General features: G+C 52.6%; 1 protein-coding gene across 1 annotated transcript in view; it reads left to right on the plus strand.

Moving 5' to 3' along the window:
• The window catches only part of TMEM178B (transmembrane protein 178B), a 415,009-nt gene extending 395,277 nt beyond the window's left edge, over positions 1-19,732 (plus strand). The window contains exon 4 of the mRNA XM_004608217.2: positions 10,210-19,732. Within this exon, the coding sequence (XP_004608274.1) occupies positions 10,210-10,460 (251 nt within the window). The 3' untranslated portion in view covers positions 10,461-19,732. The remainder of the gene's footprint in view (positions 1-10,209) is intronic.
• The last annotated feature ends 1,057 nt before the right edge of the window (positions 19,733-20,789 follow it).

Genomic DNA, 20,789 nt, shown 5'->3' on the forward strand with positions numbered 1-20,789 from the left:
CTGAGGTGCTGGGGATCAAACCCAAGTCAGTTGCATGCAAGGGAAGCAGCCTACCCACTGTACTATGGCTCCGGCCCCTCACCCGGGTTTTTCAGACATTTTATTGCTGAGGTCCTGTTGGGTTACAAGAATCTCTTCCAGGAATATAGTTTCACGCCCTTTCAGATGTCTGTTACACACACACACACACACACACACACACACACACACACGAGCAGAATCCAAGGGCCTGGTTTTGTTTGCTTTGGTCGGTGGCTGCACTTTGCGGCTTGACATTCCACCTCGGAATGAGATCATCTGGTATTTGTCTTCCTCCCTCTGATTTATTTCCCTTAGCAAGACCCCTTCTGGTTTCAGCCATGTTGTTGCAAAAGGCATGACTTCATTTTTCCTACATTCCTACAGCAAACTAATAATCTATAGTGAATATATATGTGTGTGTGTATATATATATACATATATATATATATATATATATATATACATTCTATCACTTCTTCATCCATTCCTCCATAGCTCAGCGCTTGGGTCATTTCCAGATCTGGGCTCTTGTGAATAACTCTGCAGTAAACAACAGAGGGGCATAGATGTCTTTTCGGATTAGTGCTTTTGTGTTCCTCTTCTTAGGAGGATACCAGTTAGATTGGATTAGGGTTTGGCTTAATAGTCTCGTTGGAACACAAATGCCTCTTTGAGAATCCTGTCTCCGGATGCAGACATATTCTGAAACACGGGGGAAGGGAGTTGGGGCTTTAGCACAGGCGGAGGGGACACGGTTTTGTCCAGAGGTACCTGTGTTTGCAGATGGACACACCCCAGTAGCTATGTCAGACCTTGGTGTGTGTTTGGGGGCGGGGGGGGGGGGGCGGAGACTGGGGCGGTTGTTTCTTGGTTCTCTGACAGAACTCTGGAAGCGTGTATCTGTAAAACAGATGCCGTCCTCCACGGGGGAAACAGTCCCTTTTGTGACTTGCACTGGAGGTGCTGCCTTCTGGTGGCACCTTCATGCCCAGATGCACCGCAGCCTTGCCCTGTGGCCGGCAGATCTAGGCCCCGGGAGGCAAACTTTGCCCCCCGCCCCACCCAGGGCAAGGGGACAGCAAGCCTGCAGTGCCTCTGCCCGGAAGGTGGGCGGTGCAGCCTGCAGGATGGACGGTTCAGTCCTGACTCGGGGCCCTTCTCCTTACTCTGGGCTTTGCTCCAGAGCCCCCAGCACCTCAGCCTCACCCTGGCGAGTCCCTCAGGACCCCCGCGTGTCCAGCCCGATGTGAGCTGCCCACGCTGCCACTGATGCAGCGAGGGCTAATTCGGGAGCAATTTATATGCTGTGCAGGTTCCAGCAGAGCTATAAAGTGCTCGGGAGAGCAAAACGCTGCGGACGCCTTTAATCTAAGCAAAGGAAGCATCTCGTAGACACCGGCTTCCCGGGACACGCTGCTGGAGCGGGAGCTCGTCTCTGCCGGGGATGCTTTGGGGTCTTAAAAGCCTTGAGGGGCTGGCAACAGGTGGAGAGCTGGGTGGCCGCTCTCCCAGCCCTCCCTGCAGATACGTGCAGGGGTCACCTTTGCAGCAACCTGTGGGTCTTCTGGCCACACAGCCACCGGGGACCGTGCAGGGGCGGTGGGGGGCAGGGAGAGGGCGTCGTACTTCATTCCCAGGAGTAGGAGAGTAGAAAATGTCACGCAGATGGATTTCCGGCCCTACAAAGCTGCAGAAATTACACTCCCTGAAGTCTGGGGCACATAAGGACTGGATATTTTGGAATATGCCTGTGCATGCAATATGTAACTGCCCTGGATTCCGGAGAAGCTTTTGGAGAGCCTCGTTTCCTAGGCAATGGCTTTGTGGACGAGGGAGAGCATCCCCGCTGCCTCAGTTTCCAGGCGCTTTCCCCCTCGAGGTTCTCTGCTGAATCTTGCTGCTCGCAGCTGCTCTGACCGTCCCCAAGGAGTAACACACCCACTCTTGTCCCAGCATTGACACCACACACCCACTCCACCCCCCCCACCCAACCTCAGTGATGCCCCCCTCCCCGTGATTCGTGCTCCAGGGTGGACTGAGCCAGTTCAAGGTGGAATCTGACAATCCATGTCGGAGCACCTTGGTGCTCTGAAGGAGAGCCGAGGGTAGAGAAGCATTCCGCCCCGTCCCAGCCTGGCGTGTGTGGGCATTAACGGCACCTCCAGGGGTCCGAGCATTTGAGCTGCCACTGGGTCAGGTCTCAACGTTCATCTGCTCGGGGCTGCGGGAGGGGGCCCAGGGCATCAGCTGGGGAGACTTTGCCAGGGCTCCTCTGGACACAGAGTGGAGGGAGGGCAGGACTGGGAGGGGACCGGAAGGAGGGTGGCCTCAACGTCCCACTTTCTTCCCCCACGCCTTTCCATTTTTGGGCGAAAGTTCCCTGTTCCAGGGACTCCCCCACCTACTCACTCCCCACCACCCTGGAGAGTTGATCACCGAGCCAGAAGGCAGACCTCGGAAAGACATGCAGAGCACGGCTGTGGGAACGTCTGCATGGCTGGGGTACACCTGGAGCAGACTGTCCCGGGCGGGGGACACCCAAGTGCATAATGCGGTGAGAGCACAACTCATATGCTCTGTGTCACCCAGGGAGGGGAGCGTCAAGTCAGAGCAGCAGAGAAAGGGGCCCAGAAAGATGTGTCATGTGGGGCGAGAGGAGAGCCGGGGGCATCCCCCATCTGAAAAGACGCGTAGACGTGGAGGAGTGTTCCCCAAGAGGAAACGGAGTGGGACGGACGGACAGACGAGCAGCTGGGACACTGAGGAAAAAGAGAGCCTAAGAGAAGGCAGCTGACAGCCAAGAGGCGAGAATCGGGGGGAAATGAGGACCTAATATTTGGCAACCAGAGAGACGTTAATTAGATGTGGCAGCAACGTGGAGGGGGTGATCGAGGACGCTGTGTTTGGTGTTGGAACATGAAGTAGGAGTCAGGCCATGAGGCCTGTTTTCTCTCACCAGCTCTATGGCCTCTGCCTTAGAGACAGGAAAGGGGTCAGGGAGCGGCCAGGAAGAGGGGGCAGCCCTCCCGGGTGCCCAGAGCTCTCTTTTCCTCCCGCTTCTCAGCCAGGTGTGCTAGGACACGTGGACAGGCGTGGCTGGGGTAGGCCATCGCTGTCACAGTGGCAGGGGTGGCGCTGTAAGTGCCTTCTGGTGCTGGTGGTCATCCTGTGAAGCAGGGGCGGCCGTTGAACAATGCACAGGAAACGGTGCTCTAGCTTTAAGATTGTAGCTGTTGTGCTAGGGCACAAAGGGCCGGAGCTCATGCTTTGCACATATCCCAATTAGATCCCCAGTGCCACATGTCCCCGCTCCTGCATTATCAGAACAGCCCTGCTGGGCCCAAGCAGTGCTGGTCCCAAACCCCCACACACACCCCACCCAAGGCTAAGCATCCCACTAGCCAGCCCCATTGGCCAGGTATCACTGGGCATGACCCCAGCCCCCTGGGCATGGCTTGGAAGCTCCCCGATATATATAAATAATAAATACAACAATGGAAGTCATTGGATTATATATAAAATGTTGTATTATAGCATGGTGTAAGTTTCAGGTGGTGCACTGAAATCCATTGTGTGCTTATAGCATGGCATATTCAGTATGTAGACCCAGCTCCTCGTGCCTGTGGCCAAACCCAAGGTGCAGGGTGGGGGTGACTGTCTAGAGCTTGAGGTTTGAAGCCGGTTCCCATCATAGCATGCCTTGATGACAAGGCCAGTGCCTTTCAGAAACATCAGGATCTCACAATCGTCAATGCATGTGAAATTTCACATGAGGGTTGAAGCAATAGTACAGTGGGGAAGCCTTGCATGATGCCAACCCGAATTTGATCTCTGGCATCCCATATGGTCCCCCGAGCACCACCAGGAGTGATTCCTGAGGGAAAAGCCAGGAGTAACTCCTGAGCATCACTGGGTACACCTCCCACCAAACACACACACACACACACACACACACACACACACACACACACACACACACACACACACACCACGGGGAACAGATCAAAGAAGGCTCTTCTGACCAAAAGAGGAGCAGACATAGGGGGCACTTTACCCACCTTTTAGAGGCAGCCCAAGAGACACTGCTAAGAAGCCACTTTTGAAAAGCCCCCTGGGGTGGGGCAGTGGTTTGGAAATGGGCCATCCAGGAGCACCCTAGCAACGGACATTTGAACTGAGATTTGAGGAGATCCAGGGGAAGGTCACAGCAGGCAGGTAAGAACAGGTGCAGAGGCCCCGGCGAGGGCAGGTCGCTCATGTGAGACCCCCAGTGCTCTGCCCTGAGGCTGGGGGTACGGGAGCCCAGGTGAGAAATGAGACACATGGTGCTCAGTGTGGACCCTTGGGCAAGCGAGGAATTTGAATAGTGGTAGGATGGTGATAGGAAGTCAGGAGAGGCTTGGATGCAATGGGGAGAATTAGAGTTGATGATGTGAGCCAGACATCACTGTCTGTTCAATGGGGTGAGAAAGGACAGGACCCATCCATGATGGGGTGGTACTGCCCACATGAGTCAGAGAAACATGGCCAGGAGAGGAGCAGAGCACTTTTCAGGGGTGACCAATGCCAGTGGAACTGACTCTCCTGGTCACAGAGTCCTGGGATAGCGGGGTGCTGAGATGGAAGGAGGGGTGCTCCCAGTGCAAACATCCTGTGCACCTCCCCTGGGACTTCCCCATCCAAGGATGGATGACCACTAACAGTGGGCCTTTTTCCCTGAAGGACCCCCAGATAAGGGAGGACCTTATTGGTAGTGGCGTATCCTGTTCCCCAATTTCATAGGGGGGATACCAGAGCTTCCAAGCTGAGGCTGAGCCCAAGTCTCCACCCTCCTCGTCTGGTGCTATGTTTCACTTGCTCTTCAACTTTCCATCTCTGTCTGTCTCATATCCCCATGTAGATTATAAGCTTGTTTTTCTATCCTTTTATTGTAGATTTAATTAAAGAGTCTTAAGTGCAGAGATCATCTCTTTCTCCTTTTTATCTCCCGAGCGTCGAATTGGAAAACTTGGCAGAGACATCACAGTTCAGCAAATATTTGCTGAGGAGCGATTTTGCACCTCAGGGAGCCCACAGCCCAGGAATTTCCCTCTCCTCCATCCTCTCCCCTGTCTCCCACCCTAGTTTGGAGCTGGCTTGCAGGTGGGGAGCAGAGCTTCCCCCAACAGGGGAGAGCTAGAGGGACAGAATCCTGGCGATTTCATGTCCTTCTCAGCTAGTGAGTCTGAGAGCCTGGTTGGAGTTAGGCCCATACCCCAGCCAAGGGGGATGATGCTGATGAACCTTGTGCATTGTTGCTTCCTCTTCCCATTTACCGAGTAATATCTAAAGACTCAGCCCCAGAGACTGCCACTGTGTGTGTGGTGGGGGGATTGGACAAAGGACCACTAGACTAGATATGAGGTGACTTGAAGGAGGCTGTAATATGGGTTTCAGACAGTAGGGCCCCATTGCTCATTGAAATACGTTTCCTAGCAGAGGTCAATACTCTCTATCCATTTCTGGATATAACTCACATTCCGGGTGAGTTAGAGGTGGTCATAAAGGTGGGGTTCTCCTGTCCCCAATGAGTCACCAGACCACAGGTCAGGGTTCAGCACTCAGCTGGATTGGAAAAGTCCTCCTATCCCTACTCTCCTTTGCCCAGGGACTCCGTGTGCAAGTTCTTTGTGTTGTTTATCCGGCTGTGGAGTAGCAGAGAGTGTGATGTATTCATTAGTCCAGGCCTCGGGTCCCCTGGAGGCACTCAGAAAATCAGTCCCGGTGATTGACGCCCAGGGTCAAGATTGAGTTTGTAACAGTCCCAGTTCCAGCTTGTCCCAGGGAGCAGTGGTGTGCGTGGGCAGGAACAGAACCTGCTCCAGTTCTGCCCTCTGGGTGGCACTGGACATCCTAGCAGGAAAGTGACTCTGACCCAAGCACCATCCTAAGTGAGAGTCCAGAACGGTTCTTCCCATGTGGGAAGGACACGAGCTAACAAGCAGTAGTAGCATTTCAGAGGGGTCTAAAATCAAGAACCACTGCATATATATGTACATATTTATATATGTTTGTCACATATATATATATGTACATATGGATTGATAGCACAGCCAGTAGGGCATTTGCCTTGCACAAGGCTGACCCGGGTTCGATTCCTTCACTCCTCTCAGAGAGCCCGGCAAGCTACAGAGAGTATCTTGCCCGCACGGCAGAGCCTGGCAAGCTACCCGTGTCGTAGTCAATATGCCAAAAACAGTAACAACAAATCTCACAATGGAGACATTACTGGTGCCCACTTGAGCAAATCGATGAGCATTGGGGTGATAGTGACATATGTATATGTACATACATAAATACACATATATATGGCTGATAAGGAGATTATCTGGCGCCGGCAGGAGGTGGCTTATGGGCGTGATCCCTGGATCACCAAAGACTGGGAGTAACAGGCAGAGGATCTCTGCTCCCAGGTCCTGTTGAGCCCAGAATCTAAGGTCACAAATTTCCCTCTGGAGCAGCTCAGCGGAGAAGGCCCATTGCAAAGTTCCCGGCCAAATCTGCCGCAAATTGTTCAGGTCCGAGATTCGGGCCACATGGGAGCTTAAGTAGGCAGTGGGCGGATATGGCGTCATTGGCCACTGTCCAGAACTCACAGCTGCTTCTCCAGGAAGGGAGCATAAAATGAGGCCCCCATAACCATGCTGCTGGACTCCGCGCCAGGCTGTTTTCACTCCGGGTGCCCAGAGGGGGGCGAGTGAGAGCCCTCCCCATCCCAAGGGACCCAGCCCTGGCAGCTCACCTCCACAACCCAAATGCTGCCACACTCCAGACCTCACATCTGAATGAACATATTCCTGGACATGCAGCCGCAAAAGCGGCCATGTGAAACATCATAAGACATTCCCTATTCATTTTCCATAACTATCACACTATATTTGATGGGGTTCAGACAGTAGGCAACAAATCATAGAGGGAAATATATATGTATATATATGCATACATATGTATATATATACATATCTATCTATCTATGTATATATATGCCTGACTGGGAACACCTGTAAAAATGATTAGAGTCTGCCCCAAAAGCCTCCATCCCTCTTGGAGAACCCGGTAAGCTACCAAGAGTATCCCGCCCTCACGGCAGAGCCTGGCAAACTACCTGTAGCAAACTCGATATGCCAAAAACAATAACAATGATGGTCCTCATTCCCCTGACCCTAGAAGAGCCCCCAATATGCCAGCGGACTACACTAGCACACGACAGGGACTAATGGGAGATATTACTGGCCCCTGCTTGAGCAAGTCGATAAACAACAGGATGACGGTGTTACAGTGATACACACACACACACACACACATTAAGCCACTGAAATGGAAACTTTTTTCCACTACTGGCCACCTGGGCAGATCACGACTTCTTGTGGTTGACCTGGTCTCCCAGAGCAAATCACTGGACCTCATCAGGAGGTCAGTGCAGCTTCTGAGGAGAAATGTCTCCTTTGAGGTGTCTTGTGTGGATTGAGCTGGTGTCAAGTCCTTGGGTGACCTCAGCCCGATCAGAGCTTCCAGTTATAAGAGGATGAGTCAGTTCATATCTCTGGCTCAGAACTTTCTTTCTTTCTTTCTTTCTTTTTTTTTTTTTTTTTTGCTTTTTGGGTCACACCTAGCAATGCACAGGGGTCACTCCTGGCTCATGCACTCAGGAATCACCCCTGGTGGTGCTCAGGGGACCATATGGGATGCTGGGATTTGAACCCGGATTGGCCGCGTGCAAGGCAAATGCCCTCCCCGCTGTGCTATCACTCCAGCCCCTGGCTCAGAACTTTCTATCGGGTACAAGATTCGGGATTCCAAGTGACTTAACGTCATAGTTAACAGCACAGATTTGAACTTGGCACATGCGTCTGCACGCATCCACACACATACCCACCACCCCACATCCTCCTGTTCAGTGAGTGAACAGGAGTGAGACCTTGGCCCAACCAGAGACCCAGACCAGAAATGACAAGCACCCTCGCACCAGCAGCCAACTTTGGTTGGTTGGAATTGGGATTATTTAGAACGAACGTCAAAGCTTGAGGTCTCACTTCCAGATCATGTCTCTGCCCTGGGCCCTGCCCCCCTAGGCTGCGTCCTTCTTGCCCCTATCCTCCACACCCAGACCTGATCTCCAGGGTGGCACAGCAGCCTGCCCTAATACAAAAGTCGCTAGGCCGATCCACAGAAATCCTCTGACAGGCTGGAAACAAGCAGCTATCACAGCATCTCTCCCAAGAGAGTCTGACCTGGAATGTGGGCATGTACCCCCTTGTATCCTGGGTGTCATCATGGAATTCTGCCTAACTCTGCCCCCCATCACAGCAGCGGGTCCTGGGGTGCCTTGTAGCCTCTCCACATCGGGACTCTTGTTCTCGCAGAACCAGGCTGGTGCCCATGTTTCTATACAGTGACTGTTGTAGGACACCCAGGCACTCACGGTCTATATGATGTTCCACCTGCACCAAGACCTGTGCTGAATCACTCACCACCTCGGGACAACCACCTCCTCCAACCCTGCTCCCCTCTCAGCCAGCCCTCCCCCGTCTGGGTCTGCAGAGGCACCTCTCCAACTCTCTCTACCTTCACACTGACCCCTACACTCCTGACTCAGTGGTCTTTGGAAAAGCAGGTCAGAGTCATGGCAGTACCCCTAGACTGCCTGATTCCCCCCCACCCCGGGCCTCCCTAAACTCACCCTCAGACACTCGTGAGACACAGCCAACGTGCAGGAAAGCTTCTGCTGCACTACGGTTTCTCTGTGGTTAACAATAGATCCTGGGTACCAAGAGCCAGAGAGAGAGAGAGGACATGGGGTATGGTGCTTGCCTTACACGCAGCTGATCACAGTTTGAACCCTAGCACCACTTAGGGTCCCCTGAGCATCTCAGAAGTGACCCCTGAGCACAGAGCTAGGTGTAATCCCTGAGCATAGCCAGGTGTGGTGCAAAAACCCACAAGCAACAAAAACAATAGGTGTCGGATTCTACTCCCTCCTGTGTGCTGTGGCTTAGAGCAGCCCCCTCAGTGAGGGCACTAAGGATTGTTTGTAAGGAGGAGACCCAGCATTCGCTTGGTCAGCAGCTTGGGCAAATGAACTGAGGCTGCTGTGGGGTATGAGTGTGGGCCTGGGAAAGGAGGCCCGCCCCGCAGGTCCCAGAGCTTTATTCATCCTGCTGGCAACTTGGTGGCTGAATGTTCAAGTGGAGAATACAGAGAAATGGTGCTAGGGCTAAGGCACTTGCCTTGCATGTGGCAGACACAGGCTTAAATCCCCTGGTGCCCCGTATGGTTCCCCCAAGTCAACAGGGGTCAATCCTGAGCAAAGCAAAGGACAAGGAGTGAGCTCTGAGCACGACCAGGTGTGGTCCCAAAGCCTCCTCTGAAAATTAAAAATAGGGAAGAGAAAGGAAGAAAGGGAGGGAGGGAACGGGGACGGAGGGAGGGAGGGAGGGAGGGAGGGAGGGAGGGAGGGAGGGAGGGAGGGAGGGAGGGAGGGAGGGAGGAGGAGGAGGAGATCTTTTCTCATTAAAAAAGGAACAAATGGGTTTTGCCTGTGTCTCTGAAGACAACTTCAAATGCTTTAAAATAATAATGGGTTGCCCCTTCCCACCAGTGAAATGCAAATGCAGAGTTTAAGGTCTTCCTAAAAAAGACTTCCCCGTTGCCTAGACTGGTGATTACCAGCCAGAGACAGGACAGAAGCCAAAGCACATGCCTTGCATGTCTTTGACCCCTGTTGGGTCTCGGGCACCCCTGAGCATCTCCAGTGTCTGTCCTGGAAGTCCCAGCACCAGCAGGGCGACCCTTGCACTGAACTGCTGGCCTGTCCAGTCAAGAGTTCCCCAGGGAGGGGGTCTCTGGACCAGTTCTTGAGAGTCACCCTCAGAGTGAGGGAGGGAGGGAGGGAGGGAGGGACAGAGGAAGAGGTGGGGGGGATAGGGGGAGAGCCCGGCGATTGTTGAGTGTCTGCCCTTCTCTCTGTGACTATTGCGTGATGTCAGTCTCATGTGCAGATTAGTTTTAACCTGGATCTTTTCTTTCCAGCCCAAGAAACTTGAAAACCTAATAATGCTCCCCTCTCTCTCCCTCCCCCACTCTCTTCCCTGTCCTTCTCCCTTCTTCACCTTCTCTCTCCCCTTCCCCCCCACCCTCCACCAACCTCAGGGACCTTCTGCATCATTTCACTGTGCACCTGTGTGGCCGGGATCAACTTTGAGCTGTCGCGATACCCACGCTACCTGTATGGACTCCCGGATGACATCAGCCACGGCTACGGATGGTCCATGTTCTGTGCGTGGGGGGGCCTGGGCCTCACCCTCATCTCGGGGTTCTTCTGTACCTTGGCCCCTTCTGTCCAACCTGTCCCGAGGACCAACTGCCCTAAATCCAGACCCGAGAACGGGACAGTGTGCTAAAATCCAATCCCTCCAGACACCTCCCCCCCATATATATATATATAAATATATATATAATATACATATATAAAACTGAACCCAGTCAAGGCAATGCCAGTGCCAAGGTGGAGAGGAGTTGGCTCGGGCCTCTCCGGGGACACTGTGGCCTCCTCTCCAAGGCGGGGCAGGGGTGCCCGTCATGTGGCTCATCCGTCAGTTCTTAACTGTTGACTCCCTCTGTGTCCTGAAGACTGAGTGAACGCTACCACTCTCCGTGGCCTCTTCACCCCTGTCTTCCACCAGGATGGAGTGGTGGGCTGGAAAGGGACAGTGCCCGGAGCCGGTGGTTGCCAGCGGCCCAGATGGAGAGCAGGAAGGGCCATCAACGGGGTCCCCAGGAGAGGATGCTCCAAGCTCCTAGCCCCTGCCCCCGATCCTCTCCCAAAGAGACGAAGTGCTGAGGTCTTAGGCTGTCACCCCACCCTGGCAGGTATCAGCAGAGCCACCACTCCTCTTGCTCTTCCTGTCCTCCTGTCCTTCCTCCGGGTCCATGGGCAACCCCCCAAGATGCGGAAGGGGGAGTGAATGGAGGCATATGCATCCTCTTGGCCAACCACCAACCGGGATCCTGCTGGAGTGGCGGGAAACGGGGGCGAGGACCCATGCTAAGACATGAGACCCGCGTCGCCGCCGGGACATGCACGAAGCAGGAGCTCGGAGCGCCCAGTCTGACCTTCCAGCTGCCTTACACCCCGCAAAAGAGGAGGCCGCCTGCCCCACTGCACCCCCTCCCGCACCCCAGCCATCCGTCCTTCCACTGGAGCCTCAGAGTGACGCTATGTCATGTGTGTGAGTGTGAGTGTGTGGGGTGTGTGTGTGTGTGAAAGAGTGAGTGAGAGAGAGAGAGAGAGAGAGAGAGAAAGAGAGAGAGAGAGACACGACTTGGGGTGGTTCCCTTAATTTTCTTTCCTTTCACTCTCTGAATGGAAATACAGCGCCGTGAGTGTTGTTGACGAGCTTTTGGGTCCGTGCCCAGGACGGGAGGCCCGTGAGGAGTAAGAAGGGGCAGCCCGAGTCAGGAGCCGGAGCCTGCAGCTGCCACCCGGGAGTGCGTGCGCATGGTGGATGGTTCCAGAAGGTGGGGTTTGGCGGGTGCATTTTTACCCTCTTGTTTTTAGTCCTGCTGGCATTCCCCAGGGCAAAAACGGACAACAAGACCGTGGCAGGGGGCTGGAGGACCCCACGTTCTTCACCTCGCTGCTCCATCTGGAACCCCAGCCGGGGTGAGAGTCTCTCCGAGGGGAAGCTGGAGAGCCCACGGGCATCACAATCCTGAGCGTGGAGGGGGAGCCCCCTCCAGCGACACCCGCCACTCGCCATGGTTGGAAGCTGTCCTTCGTCCCTGGACACTGACCCCTTTCCTGGAGGCCACCTCTGTACAGATGAAAGAAAACGGGCCCCGTGCCTGTGGCGTCAGACACTGTGTGCTCACGGACAGCTCCTGACTCTTCCCACCCTCCTCCTTCGCCTCTTGGTATTTCAGGCCCCGAGTCCCCGTACAGCTGTCTCTGTGGTTCTCACCCAGACACGGGGGGTCTGTCCAGCCTGGTGTCTCAGCACCACTGGAGCAAATGGGCCCTTGCAGGTCAGCCAGAGTCGCCAACGCTCTGCTGGGGCAAGCCGGTAGGAGCCGCTGACCCCCACCTGGGCCAACAGCCTGCAGGGGGCACCCCCCAGCGTGCAGCTGGGGGCAACCACATGGCTGAGAAGTCAGTGGCTTCAAAAGAAACCTGCTTTGGGGACTTAGCCAACCTCTCAGCAGCTCCCTGTCCCACCCACTCCCGCTGTGTTCCATCGACCTGTCTCCTCTCCCCACCCCCCCGCCTCACCCCTGCCCTGCTCCTCCTGGCTCCCTCTACCCTGCCTGTCCCTGTGCCCCCATCTTCTCTCTAGGACTGGGGGTCCCTCACATCGGATGTGCATGAATGGGTTTGAGTGGGGGTCTCTGGAGGGCCGTAACTCTGGTGCATTTCATGTGTTTGTGTCAATTTGTTCCTGGATATGAGTGTGGGAGTTCCCCTTCAGACATCCTGGCCCGCGGCCCTCATCAGTTTCTGCCTTTAGTCTCTCGTGGGACATCCCTGCACAGGGAGAAGCTAACAAGGAGCGAGGCTCTTAGCTTCGCACGCAGGTCCTAGGATTATTTTTAAAACTAAGGATTGTGTGAGAAGGGAAACCACCTTCAGGAAAATCCAGACTTTCCCTGTTCCCCACCCCCCCCACCCCCTCAGTTGTACAGGGCATTTTAAAACTTTTTTTTTTCCTTTGAAAGTTGGATTTGCCCCTGAAGGGAACGATTGGAGCTGGGCTAGAGGACATGTGAGCCTTTTCTGAGGTTGAGAGACTCACATCGTTTTTCTCTCAGCGTCTTGAATAGCGCGTACCGAGCCAGGACAGCAGGCGTGGCCGGGCCAGGGGGCTTTTCTCAAGCCAGACCCAAGTGGCAGCTGGTTTCCAGTTGCAGGAAAACGGGAAAAGAAATCCCAAATGGGAAGCTTGCGCCAGTGGCGCAGGCGCAGTGGGTTAGCACGCGGTACTTACACAGAATCTCAAGTGGGGCCATTTGCTGTCACTCACTGCATCATCTCTGGGGCCCGGGCCCCCCTACCCGCCCCCAGCCTTCTCCGCGCTGCTCCTCTCATCGGCCTGTCCTTGTTCTGACTGGGTCAGCCACTCCTTCCAGCTCCAGTTTTCATGATAGACCCTTAGCACAGACCCCTGGATTAGACTCCCGGGAGAGATAAAGCCCTGGAGTCCAGTCTTCATCAGCATAAGGAGAGGGTTGAGCTGCTTTTACAATAGCGTTGCTCACACTCCCTGAGATCCCTCAAAGCATCCAACTGTTCAGCCAGGTTGGAAGCCCGTCACCGATGGCAGCTCCAGCATTGGAATATCCCAGAATCAGGCCAACCACTCCAGGCAGTGACCTAAGTACTTGAGCTGTGACATGGCTGAGGAGGAAGAGAAGCATAAGAAAAAGGGGGGCTTTGACCTTACAAGACTCTTCAAGGTCAGATTTTGCTAACTCAGAATCCCAGTCGAGCCCAACCTTCGGACAGGATATGGGCTCATTGGCCTCCCTCAGACTCCCCCACCAGGTCAAGCCACCTTCTAGGTGGTTGCGTGCAAGATCTATGATGGTGTGTGTGTGTGTGTGTGTGTGTTGAGCTCCATGAAAGTCCACCTTGAGGCTGGACCCATTGCAACGTTTATTTCTCATCTCCCCTCCGAGACTGGAGATCACAGGAAGTGAGGTCTCTGCCTGAGAAGAGGCCCATTTCTTCATCTCCCCAGTGTGGTTTCTTCAGTTTTGTTTTCCTCTCTCTCCCCACTGACTTCCACTTCTGCATCCATGTGGGTCTGTGTTCAAACAGGTCAGGAATTCATCGTCCCTAAGGAGACTCGCACTCTCCTGGCAGCCCCCTCCCTTGTTCTTGTGACTGTAAGTCTCCTAAGGGCGTCTGTGACTCTCTGGCATCAAAATCGTTTTTAAAATTTCTTTTGCAATGTGCCTGATCTACCTTCAGTTCTCCCACAAGCCCCGTGCTGCCCTTTCAACTTCAGGGATCACAGAGACTTGACAACTCCATCAAATCAAGGCAAAGAAGCCTTCTCCGGCCACGTGTCCACATGCAGCCTCCTGGGCTGTGGTGCAGTGTGGGGCGGGGTAATGTGAGTGGTTTCCCATTAGCAGTGCTCCCCTTCTCTTTTGATTAGGTGCAGGAGATAGCTCAAGATTCTGAGCCCTACGTTGTAATACTCACCCATGATAATCATTTAGCAGTCGTAAATGAACGTTCTATGGGCAGTTGTCTTGAGTTAGTGAGAGGATGTATGGCTTTGAGCTCTGCCCCCAGTCATACTGATAAGGAGGAAACCAAGAACACTACCCAGGGGCCTTTGCAGTGACCTGCCTTCACCTGCTTATTTTGAGAACATTACTGAACTGATTTTCAGTGATGGGGCAGGGGAATTGGAAGGAATACACTCTGGTATGCTTTGTGTGGGAAAACTTGAGTGATTCTCCTAAAAATGTGCTCTCTGCTCTGGGGATGCCACATATTGGGGAACGCAACGGAGGAAGCAGGATGAGTCACATAGAGAGGTGACTTCATCACAGAGAGAAAGAGCCAGTGCATCCCAGCCAGGTGCACATCTGGACTGCCTTCCAGGGCTTGTGCCCCAGAGAAAGGAAATTGATGGTCACACCAGCCCCCCTGAGCTTTTGGATACATGAGATTCAGATGGCCCTAAGAGAGTCCACTGAGGAGCTACGCTGTCTGGTTTCCATGGTAGCCAGCATGGTGCAAATTATTTTTTAAGCGTTGTTCATTCTTAGACTCCACTGGCTTTTTACTTTCCCAGAGGATTCAGGATCACCGTGGGAGACTAGAAAAGTAATGTAGCAAGAAAGGCTGAATGATCATTGCTAATTCCATGCCTTGGACAGTAGCAATCATGGTACCATCTCCCCAGCTTCCCTTGTCAGTCATTGTCTTGGGGGTTGGCTGGTTGGCAGGGCCAGGGAGGGCAGCCCATGGGCACAGAACCACACTGCTCTGCATGGAATTGACCCTGTGTCCATGGCCCATGGACCCCAGTGCTCTGAGCAGCCAATATAGCAACACAGGCCTCAGAGAAGCTCCGAGTCAGCAGCGCTTAGGGGCAGAGATGGAACAGAGCTGAAAGAGTCCTCCTCTGGGACTTCTTTTTCCATTCCCTCCCCCCTTTTTTAAAAAATGTAAGATGTCATTATAGAGGTAAGAGCACTGAAGCTAGAGTAAGTCCCTAATTAGGCGACACATATAGAATGCCCTTCCTTACTGGAAATATATTTCAGCTCTGCACTCACATGGTGGGTGGCTCTGGACACTGCGTCTTCTCCATACTTGAACTTCCTCATCCCCAAGATGAGGAGAGTGATAACATTTTTACCTCATGCTATAGAAAGGGTGGCAGACATTGCAAAGGGGTGTGCAGGCCTGAAGCACCACGTGAATTATGCTCTACTCAGTCATCTTTCAGCAGCAGAGACCCACGTGCGTGGGAGTTCTTTGTGGAGACTCAAGCCTTGCTATTGAATGGCCAGTCCAGGGTAAGAGGTCATCAGGGCCGTGGGGCAGACCCTGTGTAACCAACGTAAGCACAGGTGATCTCACCTCTCAGTCGGCCCATCAGAGAAGCCACTCCTTAGTTTGCCTGTCCCCAGACCTCCTGCTGGTGTCCAAGAGACACTCTTCATCCCTCTTGATCATTCCCAGAGATGAAGGAATCGGGCACAAAGCATCTCTGAGCTGACATAGATCGTTCTTTACCAAGGCACGGGATCGACGCCTTCACTCTTTATGTCACCATCCCCCTATTGTTGTTTCTAGCCATTCAGGCCCAAGTGTTAGAGCTGAGCAGATCAGGAAACACATCAGTGATCTTTGACATTGAAGAGGCAAGCGAGTTTCCTCGAAGGAACTTGGATCTTCCTTCTCTCGTCATTTGGAGAAGCGGGTGGCTTGAGCAAAAGCATGTGGGTTTGCCCTGGGAAGTCCTGTGGATGGCGCATTCCCTGAGCCACATTCTGGGCATTGTCCTCTTTGGGAAAAAATTGAATCCTAGGTTCTAAACTAGAAAAGCATACACATCCTTAAAAAAAAAAATTTAGAAAGGTTCTGCACACCCCGTGCTTGGCAGGGTTCCCGTGTTCCCGTCTACGGTTCCCTCTAGAGATGGAGCCCAGGCAGCATGGCAGACTCGCCCACCCAAAGGGCGTTTGGTCGCCATTGAGAAGCAGAAACGTGAGGAGAAGCCTGGAGCTTGCTCAGCAGCGGATCCTGCCTGGCACCCGTTGGACAGCACCGTCCACTACGGCCAACTCCTTCTCCTCTTGCCCAGGGACTGGGGCACTGTCCCTCGGGGAACTCTTGAGTCTCTCCACCTTCTCTCGCCTCCCATTTCTTCTTCCGGTTAAGCCTTTCCCGTCCTCTGCGGGTCCCCCCCAGACCCTTTCTAGCCTGAATGTATCAGTGCGTCTGTGTTGTGAGTGTAGCGATGCCATCCACATATAACAAGCTCTCACCAACTCCCGCTCTCTCTGCCCCCCGCCCCCCGCCCCCACTCTCACCATGGTGTGACTGTTTTGCTATTCGAGACTGTCTGTAAAAATGTACAAATAAAAGTGGAAACTGAAAATACAGGGGAGGGAAGGGAGACTGAACACTGGTATTGATGCAGCCCTCAGTTTTCTGAGGACTTATGTGGACGGCCCTGAAATCCCTCCTTTCGGCGGGGGGATTCGAGGGGGAGTGAAGCCATGGATTGGCACAGGAGTTTTTTTCTGGTTGTTTCTCTGACAGTCACAAATGTCGGCTTGGAACTCTCTGTTCTAAAGGTTTTCACCTTCAAGGCAAAAAAAAAAAAAAAAAGTAAGAGCAAGTCATCCCAAGCCTGAAGGGTGAGTCATCCAAATTTGGGTCATCGCAAAGACCTAAGGCTGGGGTCACATTCCCCGCCTGGTCACCGGCTCACTTGGGGAGTCCTGTTTCCCTCGCCATATCTCCTCCATGTTCTCTCAGCCAAACAGGGAGCAGGGGGCCTTCTGGGGATGCCTGGTCTCCTTGTCTTTCGTGCTGCTATTTTTAGGGGACTTTGAGCCCGTGCTGGCTTAGTCAGCTTAGCGCATGGCGAGGCACTTGGAGAGAATTTTCTCTCCCACCCAGGGCCCCATGCTTGCTTTTCTCAGAAAATAACCTTAAGCTCACGGCCAGTTTGTGCTCAGAGTCCAAAGCCTTCAACCTCCCTTTCCATTGTCCGATGCCTTTCCCCACCTGCTTTGATGAGCAACTTTTACGATCTTTTCTCTCCTACTGACAGAGCTTTGTTGCACTGGGCTAGAAGGAAGAGTGTTCGCACAGAGGGTGCCTGGGAAGTGCTTTACAATCTCAGGTGGCTCTGCAAGCCAGGTGGGTGAGGTCAGAAGCAGGGAATCTGGCTAAAAGATGCAACCAGGAATGAAGAAAGTTGGGACGGGCATGGACAGAGGCAGCGAGCAGCAGTTAAAGTAAGACAGGGCAGGTTTGGGGAAGCAGATATGGCAAAATCGCCATGCAGGGCAACCTCTGCATGCCAGAATAAAAGGAACTTTCGGTTATGGGGGGCACCCAAAAGGAAGAAGGAAGGAAGAGGAGGAGGGGTGGACGTCTGATAGCACAAAAGCTAAGAAAACCAGATGTCCTTCGGGGAATTCACTCCAAGCTTGACCAGTGACCTAGCCCCACTGCTGCTCCTCAGAGCCTTCAATCTGATGCCTCCTCCTCTGAGAAGGCCCCTCCTCTCTAAATCTCTGGGACCAGCTTCCAAAAGTGATTTCACCAGTGCCATCTGGGGAGGATTTGGTGCCAGCCACTGAAGCCATCTTAAATATCCCAGTCAACCTGTTTTGGAAAGTCCAAAGAAAACAGGTGATATTGCTTTTAAACTACATTTGAACCCCCTCTATTAAGGTTTCCTGTCTACACGGGATCCATATGAAAACAAACAAAATGGTTTCTGTTCATTGGGACAATAAAATCTTTATCATCCCGTGCCCTGTGAAATCTGAACTCTCAGAAAGCACATTTCCAGTGCTCAGTCATCACACGTGGCTCCCGGCTTCCACCTGGGACATCAGGGGCTTAGATCCTAAGAAGATGGAGCCAGGACAACCCCCCCCCACCTCACCCTCCTGCAGACGGAGGAGGGAGGTTGGTACTGACAAAGGAGAAAGCACAAGTGAGACTGGCTGAGTCAGAGGAAGGGATTTTGGCTCGTAGTCCCCTGGCCCGCTATAGGGGACCAACACTGCTTAGGGTCTGTACCGAGTTCAAGGTGCCAAGCCAGGTCACCTCTCCAGCCCTGATACCCTTTTCCCGTCAATGGGGAGTGGGCCAGACAGGTCTTTTCTTGGCCCTCAATAAAGATCTCACCTGCTCTGAAGATGTCACCTTCCTTGGGAGTTGTCCCCCCAATTCCCGAGTCTCCATCCCTGTGTCCCTTAAAGCCAAATGCTGAAAGGGGAGGGTGAGGGGGTGAAGAGATAGATAGTACGGCAGGTAGGGCACTTGCTTTGCATGTGACCAACCTGGGTTCGATCCCTGGCACCCCATAAGGTCAAGGTCTCCCAATCCTTGAGTACAGAGCCGGGAGTGAAAAAAGCAAAAAATAAATAAATAAACGCTGAAAGGGGGCACTGGGAAAAGCAGTGGCCACACTCAGACGGGTCTCCAGGGCAGCTGGCAGTGACCCTTCCTGTCCCCAGCAGTGAGACTGGGTCCATCCTCCACCTGCCTCTCCTCCCTTACCCATAGACTTGTCACTGATTTGAAGAAACCTCCTTGGTGCTGGACCAAGACGAGTAGAAAGATCCTGGGGTGGAGAGGAAAAAGGCAAGTGATCAGCCCCTGAGCCTTCCCAAAGCCTTTACCAAGAGCCGGTATGACAAGGTTTGACTCGTTTCAAATAGAGCATGCTGAGCCCTCTGTTACCGAGAGAGAGAAAACGAGCTGATTTGTGTAGGGTTATTAGACAGGGACCACTGCCGGCAAGACGCTCAGACGCCCGGCGTGTTCATGGTCCGCCAGATTATTGCTCGGTCAATATGAATTTATTTACCTTTCATTTGCATAGTGCTTTCTGATTGGTTAGTCGAGGAGTGGCGTGTCCTGCAGGATCCCAACGTGGCCTCTGCCCTCGGAGGTAGCAATTCCTGTGGTTATTGGTGCTAAAAATAAGATTAAATATTCTGTTAACTTGTTCTGATACGATGTGAATAAATGTGTTGTTTAATCTTAACAAGAATGCTACATCTTATCAGATCTATTGTACTGTCTGTACCTTCTCATAATTAATGAAATACAGCAAAGGTGATCCAAACCAGATCTTGAAACTGTTGTGCTATTCTGAGAGGTGAATTTTAGCAGGGAAGCGGGCGGGGGGGATGAAAAGGGAAATTGCCGGGTTCCTGTGACTTTGCAAGAACTGAAGAAGCAGAGAGCATTTGGGGACTTCACAGACACTGACTGCATCCTGCAATTTTCTTTTTCAAATTGACAGAAATATTGTATTTCCATCGATTGAAGAAAAAAAAAAGCGTCTGGTTATTAAATGACTTGTTCATGGAAAAAATAAAAAATAAATAATCTGTCAGTTGTGGAATGTAAACTGATTAAACAATTAAATAAAGAAGATCATGTTGTGTGTTTTAAGCAACTGTGTCTGCTTGGCGAGGAGTATTTGGTGGAGAGCCGTGTTTTCACTCAAGCCTTGTGGAGGAAAAAATAGAACAGCTCTGATGGGGACAGTGATCCACAAACTCTAATCCGGAAGGAAATAGACCATAAACGTTTCAAGCATGTGTAAGCCCTAAGTGCTTGCTTTTAGAGGTAGGAGACAGGGAGAACAGAAATGATTAGGAATAGTTTTCTTTTTTTCTCTTATTGGACATTAATAGCTTTTTAATGATTATTTAAAAGACCTCTGGAGTCATTGTGCACCAGACAAGGCACTTTTCTGGCACATGCCAATCCAGGTTTGACCCCTGGCACCCCATGTGGTCCCCAAAGCACTGCCAGGAGTGATCCCTGAGCACTGCCTGGTGGGACCCCAAAACAAACAACAAAAGACCCCATGACATGCTGAAATGACCAGTTCCATTCTATGTTCCAGGAGGAGAAAAATAGCTCTCACCATCTTTTTTTCATCTTTCGCCCTAATTAAAACTCTCCATTGCTTTCCATTTGTGTGCCTTCTAGAACTTTCTGGCTTAGAGAGTTAAGATGTTCGTTAAAATCTGGTAGGACAGCTATGCTCAGTGGCAATCTGATCAGAGACTCATATCAATCAGCAGCTCTGGTTTCAAAAAAGAGAAATGGACTCTGACCCCAGTGCAAAATAATTTGCTGACAAGACCTGGGTAGCTGGAAGCAGAGAGCAGATAGAAAGAAGTGAGTCCCGAGATAGAACCACATCTGGTCCAACTGGACTCAGCCAAACACTGCCGGGAGACTCTGGGTGGTGCAGTTTACTGGTGGTGGAAGCTGCCCTGGGCCCTTCTGTTGCTGCCTCTGCAACCACCTACCCAGGTTGACCTTTGCTTCTGGCGGGAGGCCAGCCAAAGCACTGTCAGAACCCCAGGGAGAAGCACCAATGGAGAAACTGAACAGCAAGCAGGTCTCAAGCCTCTAACTGCTGCCCGGGGGAAGTGACCACTGGAGTGGGACACCCCAGGGAAGAGGAGGGATGCTGAGGAGGGACGGCTCTCGT

This window comes from Sorex araneus, chromosome 1, assembly GCF_027595985.1.
Source record: "Sorex araneus isolate mSorAra2 chromosome 1, mSorAra2.pri, whole genome shotgun sequence".
Lineage (NCBI taxonomy): Eukaryota > Metazoa > Chordata > Mammalia > Eulipotyphla > Soricidae > Sorex > Sorex araneus.